Below are 20,054 nucleotides of genomic sequence, written 5' to 3' on the forward strand. Positions count from 1 at the left end.
GGGGGTATCTAAACTGTTGGCCCAAAGTTAAATGTGTTTGCTGATAAGAGGAGAGAAAATGTTTAATAGTCAATTTTCTGCATTATATTTCCCCTTTCAACTTCTAACCTTTGTTCCCTCCCTCACACTAGTGGTAAACAGATGGGCAAAAGTAAGGAAGGGTAAGAGAGAAACTGTACCTCTCCCAATCTCTTTTAAACATGTAATGCCTACTATAAATAATAAGAGTCATTTATACTCTGTAATGGAATATATTAAACACAGAGCTTAAAACCTGAGAGCTACAACTCTCTAAGAATGGATACTATGACTGGTCTAGAGAAGAACGGAAATTTTTTGAGCAAGAAGACAGATTTTGTTTTAAGTAGCTGGAAAGGGTTGAGAGATATAGGCACAAAAGTAGAAGACTAAAAAATATAATTAGGAATCTGCTACTGAGAATCACTACAAGATGACAAACGCTTGCTAGGAAATGCCACTATTCTGATCCACACTATTCAGTCTCCACTCCTCTCTTTGTGTGGCAACAAAAGTAATAATGGAAAAGAACGAGGAGACTGGGGTTAAAACTTCACTCTGCAATTTAGGTCTAAATTAAAGCTCCGAAAACTCAGAATAAGTTAAGTGATTCTGGCCAAAGCTCTCAACTTTTCTAGACTTTAGTTTGTTGCTGTTAGGTGCTGTCAAGTCAGTTGACTCAGAGTGCACCTATGTACCACAGAACAAAACACTACCCAGTCACGCGCAATCCTCACAATCATTATTATGCTTGAGCCCATTGTTGCAGCCACTGTGTCAATTCATCCCACTGAGGGTCTTTCTCTTTTTCGCTGACCCTGTACTTTTCCAAGAATGACATCCTTCTCCAGGGATTGATCCCTCCTGACAACATGTCCAAAATATGTAAGACGCCGTCTCACCATTCTTGCTTCTAAGGAGCATTCTGGTTGTACTTCTTCCAAGACAGATTTATTTGTTTTTTTGGCAGCCCATGGTGTATTCAATATTCTTTGCCAACACCACAATTCAAAGGCATCAACTCTTCTTCAGTCTTCCTTATTCATTGTCCAGCTTTTGCATGCATATGATGTGACTGAAAATACCATGGCCTGGGTCAGGGGCACCTTAGTCTTCAAGGTGACGTTTTTGCTTTTCAACACTTAAAGGTCTTTCGCAGCAGATTTGTGCAATACAATGTGTCTTTTGATTTCCTAACTGCTGCTTCCATAGGTGATGACTGTGGATCCAAGTAAAATAAAACCCTTGACAACCTCAATGTTTTCTCTGTTTATCATGATGTTGCTCACTGGTCCAGTTGTGAGGATTTTTGTTTTCTTTATGTTGAGGTATAATCCAAAGGCTGTGGTCTTTGATCTTCATCAGTAAGTGCTTCAAGTCCTCTTCACCTTCAGCAAGCAAGGTTGTGTCATCTGCATAACTCAGGTTGTTAATGAGTCTTCCTCCAATCCTGATGCCCTGTTTCTTCATAGAGTTCAGCTTCTCGGATTACTTGCTCAGCAAACAGACTGAATAGGTATGGTGAAAGGATACAACCCTGACGCACATCTTTCCTGACTTTAAACCATGCCCTATCAGCTTATTCTGTTCGAATGACTGCCTTTTGATCTATGTACAGGTTCCTCATGAGCACAATTAAGTGTTCTGGAATTCCCATTCTTCGCAACTTTATCCAAAACTTGCTATGATCCACACAGTCGAATGCCCTTGCATAGTCAATAAAAACACAGGTAAACATCTTTCTGGTATTCTCTGCTTTCAGCCAGGATCCACCCGACATCAGCAGTGATATTCCTGGTTCCACGTCCTTTCTGAATCCAGCCTGAATTTCTGGCAGTTCCCTGTCGATATACTGCTGCAGCTGCTTTTGAATGATCTTTGGCAAAATTTTACTTCCATGTGTTATTAATGCTATCATTTGATAATTTCCAGTCAGTGGGATCGCCTTTCTTGGGAATAGGCATAAATAAGGATCTCTTCCAGTTAGCTGGCCAGGTAGTTGTCTTCCAGATTTCTTGGCATAAATGAGCGCTTCCAGCACTGCATCTGTTTGCTGAAACATCTCAATTGATATTGTCAATTCCCGGAGCCTTTTTTTTCCACCAATACCTTCAGTGTAGCTTGGATTTCTTTCTTCAGTACCATCCAGTCCTGATCACATGCTACCTCTTGAAATGGTTGAACGCCAACCAATTCTTTTTGGAAAAACGATTGTGTATTCCTTCCATTTTCTTTTAATGCCCTCTGTGCCGTTTAATATTTTCCCCATGGAATTCTCCACTATTGCAACTCTAGGCTTGATTTTTTTCTTCAGTTCTTTCAGCTTGAGAAATGCCAAGCATGTTTTCCCCTTTTGGTTTTTTACCTCCAGCTCTCTGCACATGTCATTATAATACTTTACTCTGTCTTCTTGAGCCGCCCTTCAAATTTTTCTGTTCAGTTCTTTTACTTCTTCATTTCTTCCTTTTGCTTTAGGTACTTGATGTTCAAGAGCAAGTTTCAGAGTCTCTTCTGACATTCATTTTGGTCTTTTCTTCCTTTCTTGTCTTTTTAATGACCCCCTGCTTTCTTCATGGATGATGTCCTTGATGTCATTCTACAACTCCTCTGGGTCTTCAGTCATCAGTGTTCCATGTGTCAGATCTTTTCTTGAGATGGTCTCTAAATTCAGATGGAATATACTCAGATGATACTACAGCTCTTGTCGACTTGTTCTAATCTTCTTCAGTTTCAACTTGACCTTGCATATGAACAACTGATGGTCTGTTCCATAGGCCACCCCTGGCCTTGTTCTGACTGATACTGAGCTTTTCTATTGTCTCTTTCCACAGATGTAGTCAACTTGATTCCTGCGTATTCTATCTGGCAAGGTCCATGCATATAATCGCTGTTTATGTTGGTGAAAAAAGGAGTCGTTGGTTTCGCAAAATTCTATCATGCGATCTCTGGTATTGTTTCTATCACTAAGACTAAATTTTCCAACTACTGATCCTTCTTCGTTTCCAGTTTTTACATTCCAATCACCAGTAATTATCAATGCATCCTGACTGCATGTTCAATCAGTTTTAGACTCCAGAAGTTGGTAAAAATCTTCAATTTCTTTATCTGTGGCCTTAGCAGTTGGTGAGTAATGGTCATATTAACTGGTCTTCCTTGTAGGCGTATGGATGTTATTCTATTACTGACAGCATTGTACTTCAGGATTGATCTTGAAATGTTCTTTTTGACAATGAATGCAACGCGATTCCTCCTCAAGTTGTAATTCCTAGCATAGCAGACGATATGACTGTCTGATTCAAAATGGCCAATACCAGTCCATTTCAGCTCACTAATGCCTAGGGTATCGATGTTTACATGCTCCATTTCATTTTTGACAATTTCCAATTTTCCTAGATTCATACTTTGTACATTCCACATTTTGATTATTAATGGATGTTTGTAGTTGTTTCTTCTCATTTTGAGTCAGGCCACATCAGAAAATGAAGGTCCCGAAAGCTTGACTCCATCCACATCATTAAGGTCGACTCTACTTGAGGAGGCAGCTTTTCCCTGGTGTCTTTTTTTTTTCCTTCATTTTTGTTTTTTTAAAATTTTTACTGTGCTTTAAGTGAAAGTTTACAAACCAAGTCAGTCTCTCATACAAAACCTTATATACACCTTGCTATATAGTCCTAGTTGTTCTCCCTCTAATGAGACAGCACACTCCTTCCCTCCACTCTCTATTTTCGTGTCCACCCAGGTATCTTTTGAGTGCCTTCCAACCTGGGGGGCGCATCTTCTGGCACTGTATCAGACAACATTCTGTAGTTGTTCGTAAGGTTTTCACTAGCTAATTCTTTTCAGAAGTAGACTGCCAGGTCCTTCTTCCTGGTCTGTGTTAGTCCGGAAGCTCAGCTGAAAACTGTCCTCCATGGGTGACTCTGCTGGTATCTGAATACTGGTGGCAAAGCTTTCAGCATCACAGCAACACACAAGCCCCCACAGTATGACAAACTGACAGACAAGTAGGGGGAGACTTTAGTTTAGAGACTCAAAAATTAGGGATAATAATACCAGCCTCAAAAGTTTTTTGATGAAAATGGAATATTTCACAAATATAAGGCATTACCAATGGGAAGAAGTTTTTTTTTCCCCTTTATAATTATATTGAAACATAGTGTTTTCTGAGCCCAAAATTGAGATTTCTGAAATCTGGTACAGTACACTTGAGGAATGACGGGACAGAATATTCGAAGTTAGGGCTTTCCTTGAAGTGAGGCAGCTTTAGTGTGTTGTTGGGAGAGTGAGATCAGGGGTGAAGAAATCGTAATTTAACCTCCTTATGTGGTAGCTCCCTCGTCTATAATGTAAAATTGGGATAACAGTGCCTACCTTATACAGCTATTATGGGAATTAAAAGAGTTAATAAGTATAACATATTTAACACTGTGCCTGGCACACAGCTTTTACTGTCACTAGACCAGAAAGCATTTAACCTGAGGAGAGTTAGGAGACCAGGTCTTTTGAAATGTCTTCTAGAGACTATTTTTCTCACACTTAAAATCTAAGTCATAAAACTTCAAAGTATACAAGCTGGAAAACCCATATTAGTACTCTGTGGAAGACTAATAGGTAAGAAGTCACTCCTACCAAAAGCTTGCCTCTTTACTGTTTATATGTATGTATGTATGTATGTCAGATTACCAATGAAGTAGAGAATCCCAAGGGATTCATCTTTAGTAAAGCTACTAACTGCGAGAAGATGATTATCAGAATGTCAGGCGATTCCTTTTGTAGTTCTTAAAATGGCTAGCTCACTGAGAAAGGAAATTTGATTCTTCAATTAATATCTTTGGCCTTCATACTAGTGACAGACTGTTGAGGTGAAATGTTTTTTTAAAAAGTGGTGTGCAACAAAAATACACCTGTTAAAAATACATAAATAATATTAAAACAAAAAGTGTCTCTGCCTAACAAATATAAGGTAAATAGCAACACAGCAAAAAGGGCAGGTAAGTTTTCAAAGTACTCAAAACATGCTTTTAAATTTTGACTCTCCCATCTTTAGTTTCCCGTTACTCTTCATCTAGGATGTCATTTCCTCTCTCTGCCCATCTAAAACCTATCCATTCACTGGATTCCCAGTTAAGCTCCAACTCTTTATCATGCCAGGCCAAACGATCTCCCTCCTTTTGAATTCCTAAGATAGAGCGTGTTTTCTGTGCTCTGTTGGCATCTACTTGTGATCGTGAGGAATGTGTGTCAACTTGGCTGGGCCACGATTCTCAGTTTGACTGTTATGTAATGATGCAGTCATCCTTCATGATGTGACCAGCCAGTCAACTGTATGGGGAGTTTCCTTGAGAGTGTAGCCTGCATACATATATGGATGTTCTGGCAAAGCTCACTTGCTTTTTCTGTATCCTGTGTCCAGCTCATCATCATCTGACCTCTAGTTCTTGGGACTTGAGCCAGTTGCCTGCTGTACTGCCTGCCAGTCTTAGGATTTGTCAGCCTCTGCAGCCTGTGAGCCAGTGGTCTGCTGTTTGACCTGCACACTTTGAGTTTGTCAGTTCCTTCAACTACGTGAGTCAGGAGAAGACTCCAGCCTGATGCCTGACCCACGGATTTGGGACTTGCCAGCCTCTACAACCCACATGACCCATTTCCTTGAGATAAATCTCTCTCCCCCTCTCTACATATACACACTTCACTGGTTTTGCTTCTCTAGAGTACCCAGCCTAAGACACTACCATGTGTTCATTAGGCAACAGTACTATAGCTGTGGTAAAGGAAAACAGTATACATCAACAATGCTAGACTAAGTACTCATCAATATATTTTCAGTGAAAAGTACCCAGAGTTTGAAGTCAGAAGATCTGGGACTGAATTCTAGATATTCCTGACTTTGTTTTCTATGACTACTTCATCATCAATTAATAGGGATATTGTTATCTATTTCATAGGGCTATGTGTGTATTAGTGTCATTAAGTCAGTTCTAATTCATGATGATCTTATGTATAACAGAACAAAATGTTGCCTGGCCCTGTGCTATCTTCATATAAGGCCACACAATGAGGCTTGTAAAAATATTAAACAAAAAGGCACCTAAATACATAACTATAAACTGTGTTAAGTGTTATAAAGGAAAAATATCAGTGTTACAGTGCCATGTGAGATGAAGCCATGAGAAAGAGCCAGCCATAGAAAGAACAGTCCAAGAAGAGAGAACAAAGTGAGGACAGAACTGGGATGGAACATGGCGTAGTCAAGGATCTGAAGGAAGGGCCTGTACAGTTAGAGCTTAAGGAGCAAAAACTTAAGAGTGAAGGGCACATAAGTGAAGCCACATGTGCTGTGCTGTGCTCAATTACATAGGGTCTCACAGGCCCTATTTAAGGGTTTGGAATTTATTCAGAGTATAATGGTAGCTTTGGCTAGGGTAGGGGCCGTGACTGACAACTTGTGAAGGGGTGGAGGGCTGACTTCTAGGTTTTTGGCTTAAGCATGAATGGAGGTGCCATTTACTGAGATAGGAAAAGAATTAAGATTCAGGCATGTTAAACTGGAGACGCTGGAGCTTGAAAAAACAAGTAGGACATACAAGTCTGGTGAGCAGGAGATGTTTAGAAAGAAGATACACACAGAAGATGGTAGCTATGTGGATAATCAAAACAAAGAAGAATGCAAATCCTTGATACAAAGATGGCTCCTTTAAGACTAGGTTACTTTACAATTATGAACATAATGCAACTAAAAAAAAAAAAAGAATATTGATCAAAAAAATTGATACACAGAAGTATTAAAATCACCCCCCCCCCCAAAAAAGTAAAACCAAGAAAGAAAAACAGAGTAGAAGCATTGTAAATGATAATTTGAGACGGGAATTTCTGGGGCCATTCAATAAGTAGTCTAGGAAAAGAGTAGTCTACTGCCAACCATCAGTGCCAAGTATATCTATTGCATATATGCATATATTAAGCTTAGTAAGGTGCCATTTGACATAAAAACAGTAAAATCAAGTATCTTATTCTGTTCTAAGGAGCCCTGGTGGCACAGTGGTTAATCGCTTGGCTGCTAACCGAAAGATTGGCAGTTTGAACTCACAAGCCGCTGCATGGGAGAAAGATGTGGCAGTCTGCTTACGTAAAGATTTATAGTCTTAGAAACCCTATGGGACAGTTTTACTCTGTCCCATAGGGTAGTTATGAGTAGGAATCAACTTGAGGGCATCAGGTTTTATTCTGTTCTATGCTCATCAAGGAAACCCTGGTGGTGTAGTAGTTAAACACTATGGCTGCTAACCAAGAGGTCAGCACTTCAGATCCACCAGGAGCTTCTTGAAAACTCTATGGGGCAGTTCTACGCTGTTGCAATCGACTCCACAGCAAAAGGGTTTTTGGTTTGTTTTTTATGCTCATCAAGGAAACCCTGGTGGTGTAGTAGTTAAATGCTATGGCTGCTAACCAAGAGGTCAGCACTTCGGATCCACCAGGAGCTTCTTGAAAACTCTATGGGGCAGTTCTACGCTGTTGCAATCGACTCCACAGCAAAAGGGTTTTTGGTTTATGCTCTCCAAGCGTTAGAGCAGTGCTTCCTTTTCCTATCAAACCAATTTTTACCCCTTTATAAATGACGTGACATTTTTGCCTGGGTCCTGAAAGATTCGTTCTTGATAAACATTAACTTTAATAGATTATGTCTGAATTTTGACCATTCTGAGTCCATTTTTCCAATATCATACTGTGCCCTTTCAATATATAGATTCACTTATTTCAGAAAGTCTTCATGAATGTACTGAATTATAATTTCAAATATTTATTCTCTTCCTTCAGAAACAATTCTGCATATATTTCATATACTTAATTGCCTGTCTTCAGCTGCTAATATTCTTTTCTCTGATCTTTCCTTAATGCTGTTTCATTCTTTTTACTATTCCTACTGTATCCAGTATGCCCTCTACTGAGTTTTCTGCAGTGTCTATTCACCTTTGTGTTCCAATTTCAGAAACCAGTTTGCTGTCTTCTTCTTCCCTGGGTTCTGATACCTCAAAATTAATTTCTTCTGGTTGTTGTGCCATTTTTTCTTACAGTTTTTACATTTTTATTTTTTGGTCTTCTTTCAAAGAATTGCATGCTTAAACTGTTAAAAGCATTAAGGTCAAAATTTCATTTGATTTGTGTCAAAGCTTTTTTTTTGGGGGGTGTGTATGTGTGTGTGTGTGTATATGTGCAGGGTCCTGGGGTGGCTCAAATGGTTAAGTGCTTGACTACTGGCAGAATGGCTGGTGGTTCAAGTCCACCCAGTGGTGCTCGGAAAACAGGCCTGGTGATCTGCTTCTGATTCTCCTTTGGTCTTCTTTATTCATCATCCAGTGTTCACCTGAATATGAGACAACTGAAAATACCATGGCTTGGGTCAGGTGCACCTTAAAGTGCACCTTTAAAGGTGCACTTTTAAAGGACATCTTTGCTTTTCAACACTTTAAAGAGGTCTTTCACAGCAGATCTGTCCAATGCAATGCATCTTTTGATTTCTTGATAGCTGCTTCCATAGGTGTTGATTGTGGATCCAAGTCAAGTGAAATCCTTGACAACTTCAATCTTGTCCCCATTTATCATGACGTTGCTTACAGGTCCAGTTGTAAGGATTCTGGTTTTCTTTATGTTGAGGTGTAATCCATACTGAAGGCTGTGGTCTTTGATCTTCATCAGTAAGTTCTTCAAGTCCTCTTCACTTTCAGCAAGCAAGGCTGTATCATCAGCATAAAATGCAGGTTGTTAAAGAGTATTCCTCCAATCCTGATGCCCTGTTTTTCTTCATACAGTCCAGCTTCTCGGATTATTTGCTCAACATACAGATTGGATAGGTATGGTGAAAGGATACAACCCTGATGCACATCCGTCCTGACTTTAAAACATGCAGTATCCCCTTGTTTGGTTCGAATGACTGCCTCTTGATCTATGTACAGGTTCCAATGAGCACAATTAATTGTTCTGGAACTCCCATTCTTTGTGATGTTATCCATAATTTGTTATGATCCACACAGTCGAATGCCTCTACATAGTCAATAAAACACAGGTAAACATCTTTCTGGTATCCTCTGCTTTTTGAAAGGATATATCTGACATGGTTCCACATTCTGTTCTGAATCTGGCTTGAATTTCTGGCAGTTCCCTGTCAATATGCAGCTGCAGCCACTTTTGAATTATCTTCAGCAAAATTTTGCTTGAGTGTGATATTAGTGATATCGCTTGATAATTTCTGCATTCCGCTGGATTACCTTTCACCACTTCATCATTTTCTCACCTTTAGAAAGTATAATTTACTGTCACATTCTGGGTTCTGCCACTACTGAGGATTCTCAACACTCCATATTTTTTCTCTTTCCTTCTTTCCCCCTGACTTCTGCTAGAAGTCAGTTGCCTGAGTGGCCTTTGACTCTGTTTTGTCTAGGTGTTGTATCTGTCTTCTTAGTTTTGCTTAATGTGAGGGGTGAGTTGTACAGGTAGAGAGAGGTGTGTGTATGTGTTTGATTTTCCTTGTTGCTTATGTGTGAATTCTGGGGAGGGTGGGAAGGGAGTAGAGGTACCAGCTTACCCTTAATTACCTAGAAGTCTCTATTCCTCATCAACATATAAATGAAAGGTTTTAATACTAAGCAAGATTTGATCATAACCTGGTTTCCTATGTAGCATACCTACAGGGTAGGAATGTGTTGGCTAGAAGGCAAAAAGCATTCGTGGTTCCACTGGTAGTTTTGCTTCTCGCAAAAATTAATACACTGCCATTTTGACATTATATGTCAGTCCTTCCTTGTTTGGTTAATGTGAATAATTCATTTGGGATTTGCCCCTATAGAAATGAATTTACCCCTTTTGAGGCTATTGAGTCTAAAAGGCTGAGGTTTACCAGACAGATGAAACTTGCTACGTATTATGAAATAGCAAGTAATGTCTAACATGCTAATTTGATCAGATAAAAAAATAATATTAGGTTTTGTGGGGAAAAAAAAATTCCACTCCAAGAAAAGAATAATACACATAACAGTTGCTAAATTATCACTTAGCTCCTGTAGTCCTATCATTCTTTCCTTTTTCATTTTGTTTATGAACATTAACCAGTATGCTATGTATTCTTTTGGGTTTTTAAGCTTTTTAAATTCCACTGAGATTTTACTGGAAAGTGGTTATGTTGATGTACACTAGAGTCTTATATATATTTAATACAGCAATCTCTATTTTTCCATTACCACCTACATCCCCTAGGAACTCTGTCAGGTCATATCCACGATACTTCATTACCTGGAAACGACTACAGCCAAAGCTTGCATTCTTCTCTTTATTTTAAATAGCAATAATGGCTATTAGAAACGTATCTTAGACCTTAATATTAACAAATATAATCTTATGAAAAACTTGGATGACTTCATTTTCTTTGGCAATATTATTATATTTGCTTATAGTTTTTATCTTTTTAGACAAATAAGCTAGTAAAAGGTATATATTCAGTTAAAGGAAAGATGAAACAAAACAAGACAAAAAAAAGTTGAAAATTACTCCAAATAATGATGCAATACTCAAAACAGAGTTGGCTATATATAACCTATTCAGATATTTTTGACCTGGGCAGTAAGTTAGGTTTAGGCTAGACAACTACTAGGTGAACAAATGAGACTGAAACAAGAAAGAAAGTTAAGCTTGGAAAGTTTAATGCTGTTAAGACCAAGAATTTAAAAAACTAAAATAAACATAAATAGCAAGAGTTTTATTACCTTCAGGTCGATACTGTGCAACAATTGTGACAGCCTGACCAGCATTTTTCAATGCAGCTGCTGCCTGCTCATGGCTGGCAGCTCTGAGGTCAACACTGTTTACCTGTAAGTCAAACCAAATTTTAATTTGAGAGAACTTAATCACATGATTAAGACTCATAATAGCCTGTTCTTTGAAGAGACATAAACTGAAAAAAACAAAAACATTTTGTTGCAATTACTTTGGATCACTAAAATATTTTCTTGTTCTGATTTACTAAAAATATATTGCATAGTAAAACAAAAGATTACCAGTAATATCATTCAAAGCAACTTTATTCACTGAAAATACTGCTCTTAATGTCAAGTGAACAAAACCAAAACATTTCCCCCTAGGTTTTCCAGAAGGTTGCCTATCAAGCTCTTGAGAAATGTACCTTAATTTGATAACCTGAAAAATCAACAAGTGTCATGAATCTGCACATTTCATTTCGCTAGTAATTCAAGCAATGGGAGGGAAATTAATTTTGTTTGTAGTATCCTTTCACCTACGGTACATGCTTACCCCTACTGCTCGTCTCAGTGCCAATTCTCTTCCCTCCTTTCCAAGCTAAATCTTCCATTCTTTTGGCGTAACAAAGAAAGCAGTTACTTAAAAGTATTGAAGTAGCTCAGATTTCAAGGATTAAAATTTAAATAGAGAAAATTGTATTAAATGAACAAAGAGATCTTTCTAAATAAAGAGCCTTTCCTTGAGTGAAACAGTTACTAAGCTGGCCAATCCCAGAAGACTAGGCAACCTAGTTCTTACTTCAGAAAGGCTACCAGTACCTGCTATCCACTGTAAGGTAAACTACAGTAAGAGATCACTTCTCCAATGTAAGACAAAAATTTTAGGACATTCATGGGAGCATTACAGTTGATGTAATAAACTTTAAATATTTAAGCTTTTTTTTTTTTTTTTAAAAGATCGATCAATGAAAAGAAGGGAATGAATCTTCACTGAGTATTTCTGAAAAAGAGGAACTGTCATCATTTTTTACATGAAAACCTATTTTGTCAAGATTTAATCTATAATCTTTTAAAGACTGCATATCAATTTTGAAAAATTTGACTATGATCCCAGAAATGTTTGTTTTTGTGAAATTTTTAAGAAAGCAAATTTTAACCATTTTTTAAAGATTAGGTGTTTAGATTATCTAGACAGGATGCTGTCATGGAACTAAATTATAATACACACCACTCCAGTGAAACCAAGATATAAAAACCTCAATCTAAACAAACGTTACAATATGGCTATTAGAAAACATCTCTAGCTAAAGATGGCTGTTAAAAAAACTCAGTACAATGTATACATAGTTATACTTTGAGCTTACAGAAAATCATCCTAATTTCCAGGAAAAGATATTAGAGAAGAAATATAAAAGAGGGTAAATTTTCAGATTATCATAAAGATTAAATTTTTAACAAACTATTCCTATACAGAAATGTCTGCTACAGAAAGGATCTGAAGACAACCTATATAGACATAAAATAGCCTAATTTTGCTTAACAAGACTACAAATTAAAAGCAAAAAAAAAAAACAAAAAACAAAAAAACCAGATCCATTGCCCTTGAGTTGATCCTGACTCATAGCGACCCTATAGGACAGAGCTGAACTGTCCCATAGGGTTTCCAAGGAGCGCCTGGTCCCAAAATACCATTAAAATTTTATTATAAAGTACATCATCAAGGGTATTTTAGAGGAAATCCCTGCACTGAGAGACATATTAGTATAAATAGGCTTAGGGTCATTTTTTTTTTTTCCTACACCGACATTCAGGTATCATTCACATACCATAAAGTTCACACTTGGTGTACGACAGTGGTTTTTAGTATATTCACAAGATTGCGCAATCATTGTTGCTATCTAATTCTAAAACATTTCATCACTCCCAAAAGAAACCCCATACCCATTAGCAGTCACTGCCTTCTCCACCCCCACCCCTCGCCCATTTTAGATAAAGGAATCCTAAAACATGTGGCTGTTTTTGTTTGTACTTTTTTACTTAGCATATTTTCAACATTCACCAAGCAGGAAATCAGTGATTCATTCCTTTTTAAGCCTGAAAAATACACCACTGTGTGGATATACCACTTTGTTTATCCGTTTATCAGTTGATAGGCTTTTGGGTTATGCCTACTTTTTGGCTATTAAAAAAAAGGTGCCATGAACATTCGTGCCCAAGTTTTTGTGTAAACATATGTTTTCAATTCTCTTGGGTATACATACACCTAGGATAATACGATAACTCTGTGCTGACTTTAGTAGGAACTTACAAACTGTTTTCCATTGTAGTTGCACAATTTCATGGAACAAGGGATATCCCTGCTGATGCCTGATGGATCTTGGCCAAAAGCAAAGAATACCAGAAAGATGTTTACTCGTGTTTTATTGACTACACGAAGGCATTCAACTATGTAAAAATGTAGATCATAACAAATTATGGTTGACATTATGAAGAACAGGAATTCCAGAACACTTAACTGTGCTCATGTGGAACCTGTACATGGGCCAAGAAGCAGTCATTTGAACAGAACAAGGAGATACTGTGTGGTTTAAAATTAGAAAAGGTGTATGGCAGGGCTGTAGCTTTTCACTTTAATTACCCAAAGTGTATGCTGAACAAATAATCAAGAGACTTGCAGCTCTGTATTAAGTTTTGAAATCAGGAAGTTAATCTTCCAACTTCTTCTTCAAGGTTATTTTGGCTATTCTGGGTTTCTTGCATTTCCAAATGAATTTAGGATCAGCTTGCAATTTCTGAAAAAAGGCAGCTAGAATTCTGACAGGATTTGAGCTTAATTTAAAAATCAGTTTGGGGCATACTCCCATTTTAAGGAAATTATGTCTTCTATGAACACAGGATATCTTTTCATTTGCTTTTGTCTCCTGTAATCTCTTTCAACGTTTCGTAGTTTTCAGTGTTCAAAATTTACATTTTTTAGTTAAATTTATTCCTAAGGATTTTATTCTTTTTGATAATATTATAAATAAAATTGCTTTCTTAATTTCATTTTTGGATTGTTCCTTTGGTTTGGTATCATGGGAATACTGGTCTTATAGGATGAGTTGAGAGGTGTCTCCTTTTTCTCTTTTGGGAAGAGTTTGTGAAGGACTGGTATTATTCTTTAAACATTTGGCAGAATTTACCACTGAAATCTTCTGATTACCTTCATTTCTCATGTGGTTATTTGTGTTTCTTTTCTTTTTTTCTTGATTGGTCTTGTTAGAGGTTTGTAAAACTTCATTAATCTTTTCAAAGAACCAACAAATCACCTTTTGACTTTGTTGCTTTTCTCTATTTTTTGTTTATTTTCCTTCAAATAACCAGGTAGGGAATAATCCAACTCTTCTCCAGTTAGGCTGCTAGAGTGGGGGGCAGCGTCAATGTGATGTGTAGTTGAGATGGAACTGGGTTTTGTTGCAACTTTAAGTAGGTTCAGTTCACACTGCTTCAAATGCTCTGCGAGCAGGATCTGGATTTTTCTTTCTGAGGGGGACTTAGGGTACAGCACTGGTAAGATTCCCAAGATCTGTCTGTGTTACAGCTGAGTTACAACTTTCAAAGCTCTCCGCTTTATACAGCCCAGATGTCAGCTCTCTGGGTTGCTGGTAAATTCTTTTTGAAATCTAGACCTGGCATAAGCTTTGTGTCTTAGGAGATCTCTCTGTCCACAATGGCCTGGAGGGCTTTATCTCAGCTCTCCTGCTCCACTCTTATCTCTTAGCAGCTGAAAGTACAGAGTGCCTGTCTATTCCTATCACTCTACCAAAGATGAGAGCTGCCACTGGTGCCTTCTCTTCTTTGAAGGCCTCTTTCCTTTCTGGAAGATAGTGCACTCAGATCTCTTTGAATCCTCAGTTTCCTGATAGGTTTAGGTTTTCTAAACTTACCCAGATTAGCTTATCCTGATTGTTTTGGTTGTTACGGTAACACTGACAGTCTCTTGAGACTTTTCACATTTTAACACTGTTTAACTAGGGTCTATTTCAGCTTTACAAATCTGTTTCAATTGTTGTACCTTTAAAATACATAAATGCAGTTTCCATTTACTCACACTGCATGTTAATAATTTTCCTTATTTTCTAAGATTGTAATACTGTAATCCTTAATAAAGTATTGCTGCATATTTGAAGATTCAAGTACTCGTTATTTCCATTCAAACAGCTGGTAACACCATGATCCCAGAAAAACTAAAAAATGGATCTGTACTTATTTTGTAAATGATCAGTCGCCCCTCTTTTTGTCCTGGGTTCAGTTTATACCTGGAACTATATTCTCAAAAGGTCAAGATGCAGGAATATGTTGATGCATCTAAGTATGTGTGGGGAAGGTGAAAGGGTGAGATGGACTGATCTGGAAACGTCACAAAAGACACAATTTATATTTTTTGAATTATTTTTCTATCATGCTCCAGCCATATATATCTTCAATTTGAGGAGTATTTTCTGATCTTCCTTTCATCTGTAGTTGAAAATGCCTCTACTGATTTCTAGAGAAGAAATGATTTAAAACAGTTACCAAACTGAATAGTACTCTTGATCCAGAATATAAGGTTTGTTTCTAAACACTGGTGGCCTAGTGGTTACGAGCTATGGCTGCTAACCAAGAGGTTGGCAGTTTGAATCTGCCAGGCACTCTTTGGAAACCCTATGGGGCAGTTCTACTCTGTCCTATAGGGTTGCTAGGGGTTGGAGTCAACTCAACAATGATGGGTTTGGATTTTGGTTTCTGGGTTCTAGACCTCAAATCCTAAAGTTTCAGAAAGTATTACCTTACACTTTCTAATTGAAAACAAAATAGCATAGCATAATTACAGTGGGGTTAGGGGGAATCCTCACTCTACTACTTATTAGCTATTATTAGCTACTATAGACAAATTGACAGACTGCTGGTGGCGCAGTGGTTAACAGCTCAGCTGCTAACCAAAAGGTCAGCAGTTTGAATCCACCAGCTGTTCCTTAGAAAACCTATGGGGCAGCTGTACTGTTTTATCAAGTCACTATGAGTTGGAATTGACTTGACAGCAACAGGGTTTTTGGAACTCTGGTGGCACAGTAGTTTAGTGCTAAGTAAAAGGTCAGCAGTTCGAATCCACCAACTAACTGCTCCTTGGTATGCTACAGGGCAGTTCCACTCTGTCCTATAGGGTTGCTGTAAGTCAGTATCAACTCAATGGCAATGGATTTGGATGGACAAATTATCATTAAACTTCAGTTTTTTCACTGGAAAAATGTTAAGAGCGATGCTCTTAGAAGCCTACCACAAGCCAACGTGAAGTATTTCTTGAGAAACACCCTTCACCTCCCCCAAGTTCAGGCACCACTGGATTCCCACAAATAAAGTTCTACTGAAGATTAGCTCACAATTGCAAAATTTAGAATGAGAAAATAATTCACCATGAGTCACCATAAAATAGTATGTATTAGACACCTACGAACTTCAGAAAATAGAACTATTCGACAGAAAGAATAAGCAGTTTAAAATCAAGATCTAAAAGAAAATAAAAAACTTTAAGTAACCAAGACCCCACTGAAAACACAAAGGCTAAATGGAAAAAGAACAAGAATCACTTTTAGAAAAAAAATTGGTAAACTGAAATTAAAATCTTAGCTTTGGTTTAAAGTGCAGATTAGACATAGATCTGTGAACTAGAAGATGGATATGAAGGAATACAGTGTAAAGAGACAGTGCTAATAAATATGAAAAGGCATGGAGAAAAGAATGTGAAAGTCCTCTCAAAGGAATTCAAGAAGGCCAGTGTCTAGTGTTAGTGTTGCTACAACAGAAATACCCCAGGTGGATGGCTTTAACAAAGAGAAATTTATTCTCCCCAAGTCTAGCAGACTAGAAGTCCAAATTCAGGGTGTCAGCTCCAGGGGAAGGCTTTCTCTGTCGACACTGGAGGAAGGTCTTTGTCATCAATCTTCCCCTGGACTAGGAGTTTCTCAGTGCCGGGACCCCATCCAAAGGCCATGCTCTGCTCCTGGTGCTGCTTTCTTGATGATATGAGGTCCCTCTGCTGTGCTTCTCTTTTTTATATCTGAAAAGGTCTGATTTAAGACAAAACCTAATCTTGTAGATTGGGTCCTCCCTCGTTAACATAACCACCTTTAATCCTGCCTCACTAACATCATAAAGGCAGGATTTACAATACACAGGAAAATCACAACAGATGACAAAGTGGTGGACAATCACACAATACTGGGAATCATGGCCTACCCAAACTGGTAACACATTTTTGTGGGACAGAATTTAATCCATTACAGCCAGAATCAATATAATGTGCAAACAGAAAAATTTGACAATGGCTAAGAAATTTCCAGAATGATGAAACACATAACTCCTCTGATTCAGGAAGCATAATAATCCCAATCAGAAAAAGTAAAATGCTAGAGATACACACATTTTAGTTAAACTGGAGTACACCAAAGATAAACCAAACCAAACCAAACCCGCTGCCACTGAGTTGATTCCAACTCATACAGACCCTATGGGACAGAGTAGAACTGTCCCATAGAGTTTCGAAGGAGCACCTGGTAGATGCAAACTGCAGACCTTTTGGTTAGCAGCCATGGCTCTTAACCATTACGCCACCAGGGTTTCCCACCGAAGACAAAGAGACCTTAAAAGCAATCAGGGATCGGAAACCATATTAACAGCAAGAACCTAATAACCAAGAAACATACAGAACTTCAACAACTTAACCACAAAAAGACAAATAACCCAATCACAAAATGAGCTAAAGACTTGAATAGACACTTCACCAAAGAGATCAAATAGCCACCGAACACATGAAAAGATGCTCAGCATCATTAGTCATTTCATTCACACGAGGACGGCTAAAATTAAAAAAAAAAAAAACACCGAGAAAATAACAAATGCTGGCAAGGTTGTTTGGAAACTAGAACCCTTATCCATTGCTAGTGGGGTGCAAAATAGTACAGCTGTTGTAGAAAACAGTGTGGCAGTTCCTCAAAAAATTAAAAATATAACTACCTTATGACTCAGCAATTCCACTCCTAGGTATATACCCAAAACTCTTGAAAGCAGAGACTTAAAAAGAGACATGTACCCCAATGTTCACTGCAGCACTATTCACAATAGCCAAAAGGTAGAAGCAACCTAAACGCCCATCAACAGGTGAATGAATAAAAAAACTTGGTACATACGTACAACAGAATACTACTCAGCCAGCAGGAGAAATGAAGTCTTCATACATGCTATAATATGGATGGAACTTGAACACATTATGCTGAGTGAAATAAGCCAATCACAAAAGGACAAATATTGTAGGACCTCACTTATATAAAAAGAAAAGGAAAATGTAGAGAGAGGGGAGAAAAAAAAAAAAAGGCAACTAGGGAGAAAAAAACAAATCGCCTAGAAACAACGGTAAGAATGAGTGCAAAAAAATCAAAGCAAACCCACTGCCGTCCAGAATGAGAGCAGACAGCATAAAACAATTATCTTCAAAGTACTGAGAGACAACAGCTGTCAACCTAAAATGCTAGGTTGAACTAAATTTATGAATAAAGGTAAAATAAAGGTATTTTCAAACAAAGGTATTACAGAAAGAATTACTAACACAAGACTCTCATAAAGGTGCATCTGAATATTTGAGGGACATTTTTGCTTTCACAATGACTAGGGAGCTCTACTAGTTTGTGGAAAATGGGAGGTAGAAATGCTGAACTGAAAAATAGTCCTATACAGTGAGTATCTGCTCAATCCAAAATGTTGTAGTGGCCCACTGAGAACACAGAAGGAAGAAACTGTGGGCTAACTGCCTGTTAAACAGCTAAAATAAAAATGACAAAAATTTTGAGGTATAAAAATCAAACAGATGTAAAATATTAGAAATAGTGTGATTAGAATTAAAGCTTCCCAAAGTCGTGTGTTATGGGAAAATAGTAGAGCTATTTATCAGTTTTAGTCTAAAATTGTACGGGTAATAACCACATAAAGCACACAGACAAAGAGAAAGTAAAAAAGGAAGAGATGTATGAGGCAAATATCAAACAAAAAATTTAAAAAAGTTAATATAGCCACATTAATATCAGATAATACAGATTCTAGGGCAAAAACTTCAATTATCATAAAAGAGGGCCATTACATAATGATGAAGTTTACCTTGCCAGGAAGGAATGACAATTCTGAACTTATGTACCTAATAACATAATTTTAAAAGATAAAAAGAAAAAACAAACTAAAGGGGCAAGGACAAATTGTCAAACCCACCATTATATTCAGACAGCTTAAAAAATCTCTTTTAGTAATAGATCAAGCAGATAATAAAGTATAAAGAAGATCTGAACTACTTAAGTAACAAGCTTGAGTTAACAGACGTATACAGAACCTTGCAGTCAACAGAGAATATATATTCCTTTCAAGCGCATTTATAAAATCTGACCCCTTATAAACAAGTCAAATATTAAAAGAATATCTATCATAAAAAACATGTTCTCTGATAACACTGTAAGTTGTAAAATGGTAAGAATATACCAAAACATCCCTATAACTTTAGGATGTAAAATACAAACAAAACAAAAATTCACTTCTAATAATAGGTCATCATTAAAATAATAAAAACATTATTATTTTGATTCACACATCCTACCGATATAATACGGTCTCCCTTTCTGAGCTCTCCACTAAGATCAGCAGGTCCTCCAGCCAATATAAATGAAATAAATATTCCTTCTCCATCTTCACCTCCTACAATGTTGAAACCAAGGCCAGTTGAGCCACGATGAAGAACAACTTTTCTTGGTTCCCTGAAAATTAAAAAAAAAATTAAATACCTTAAAAATTTAAATTGAACTTTATGTTCTATCTTTGAGAACTCTCTATTGATAGCTGTTATATTACTGAACTATAAAAAAAAAAAAAAAGCTAGGGAGAGATTCCTTTTTTAAACCTAGAAAATAGGCTTGGAAATCAAAGAAAAAACCTAGAACCCACATTTATAAAAAGTAAAAGCCTGTATTAAAGAACAAGAAATTAGCAAGAAACCAAAATAAAAAAAGGAGAAAATTAAAAAAATAGTAATATAAAAAAGACTAAAACAAAACCCAAACCCACTGTCGCCATCAATTCCGACTCGCAGCCTATTCAGATATGTGTGCTCATGTAAGACGTGTGCTCATGTAAGACATGTGCTAATGCTGCAGACACATTTCACTGCCTATGGAGTGGTCACCGCCCAAACTTCATCCTATATTTTGCGTAAGGCAGCTATTTTAGGGAGGTAGTCCT

General features: G+C 37.4%; 1 protein-coding gene across 8 annotated transcripts in view; it reads right to left on the minus strand.

Moving 5' to 3' along the window:
* Positions 1 to 20,054, minus strand: part of DLG1 (discs large MAGUK scaffold protein 1) — a 271,952-nt gene that overhangs the window by 71,372 nt on the left and 180,526 nt on the right. For all 8 annotated transcript variants that reach the window (XM_003412932.4, XM_064269151.1, XM_023551656.2 and 5 more), the window contains 2 exons: positions 19,417 to 19,573; positions 10,773 to 10,875 (listed from right to left, as the gene is read on the minus strand). In XM_003412932.4, the coding sequence (XP_003412980.1) occupies positions 10,773 to 10,875; positions 19,417 to 19,573 (260 nt within the window). The remainder of the gene's footprint in view (positions 1 to 10,772; positions 10,876 to 19,416; positions 19,574 to 20,054) is intronic.

Source organism: Loxodonta africana, chromosome 1 (assembly GCF_030014295.1).
Source record: "Loxodonta africana isolate mLoxAfr1 chromosome 1, mLoxAfr1.hap2, whole genome shotgun sequence".
NCBI lineage: Eukaryota > Metazoa > Chordata > Mammalia > Proboscidea > Elephantidae > Loxodonta > Loxodonta africana.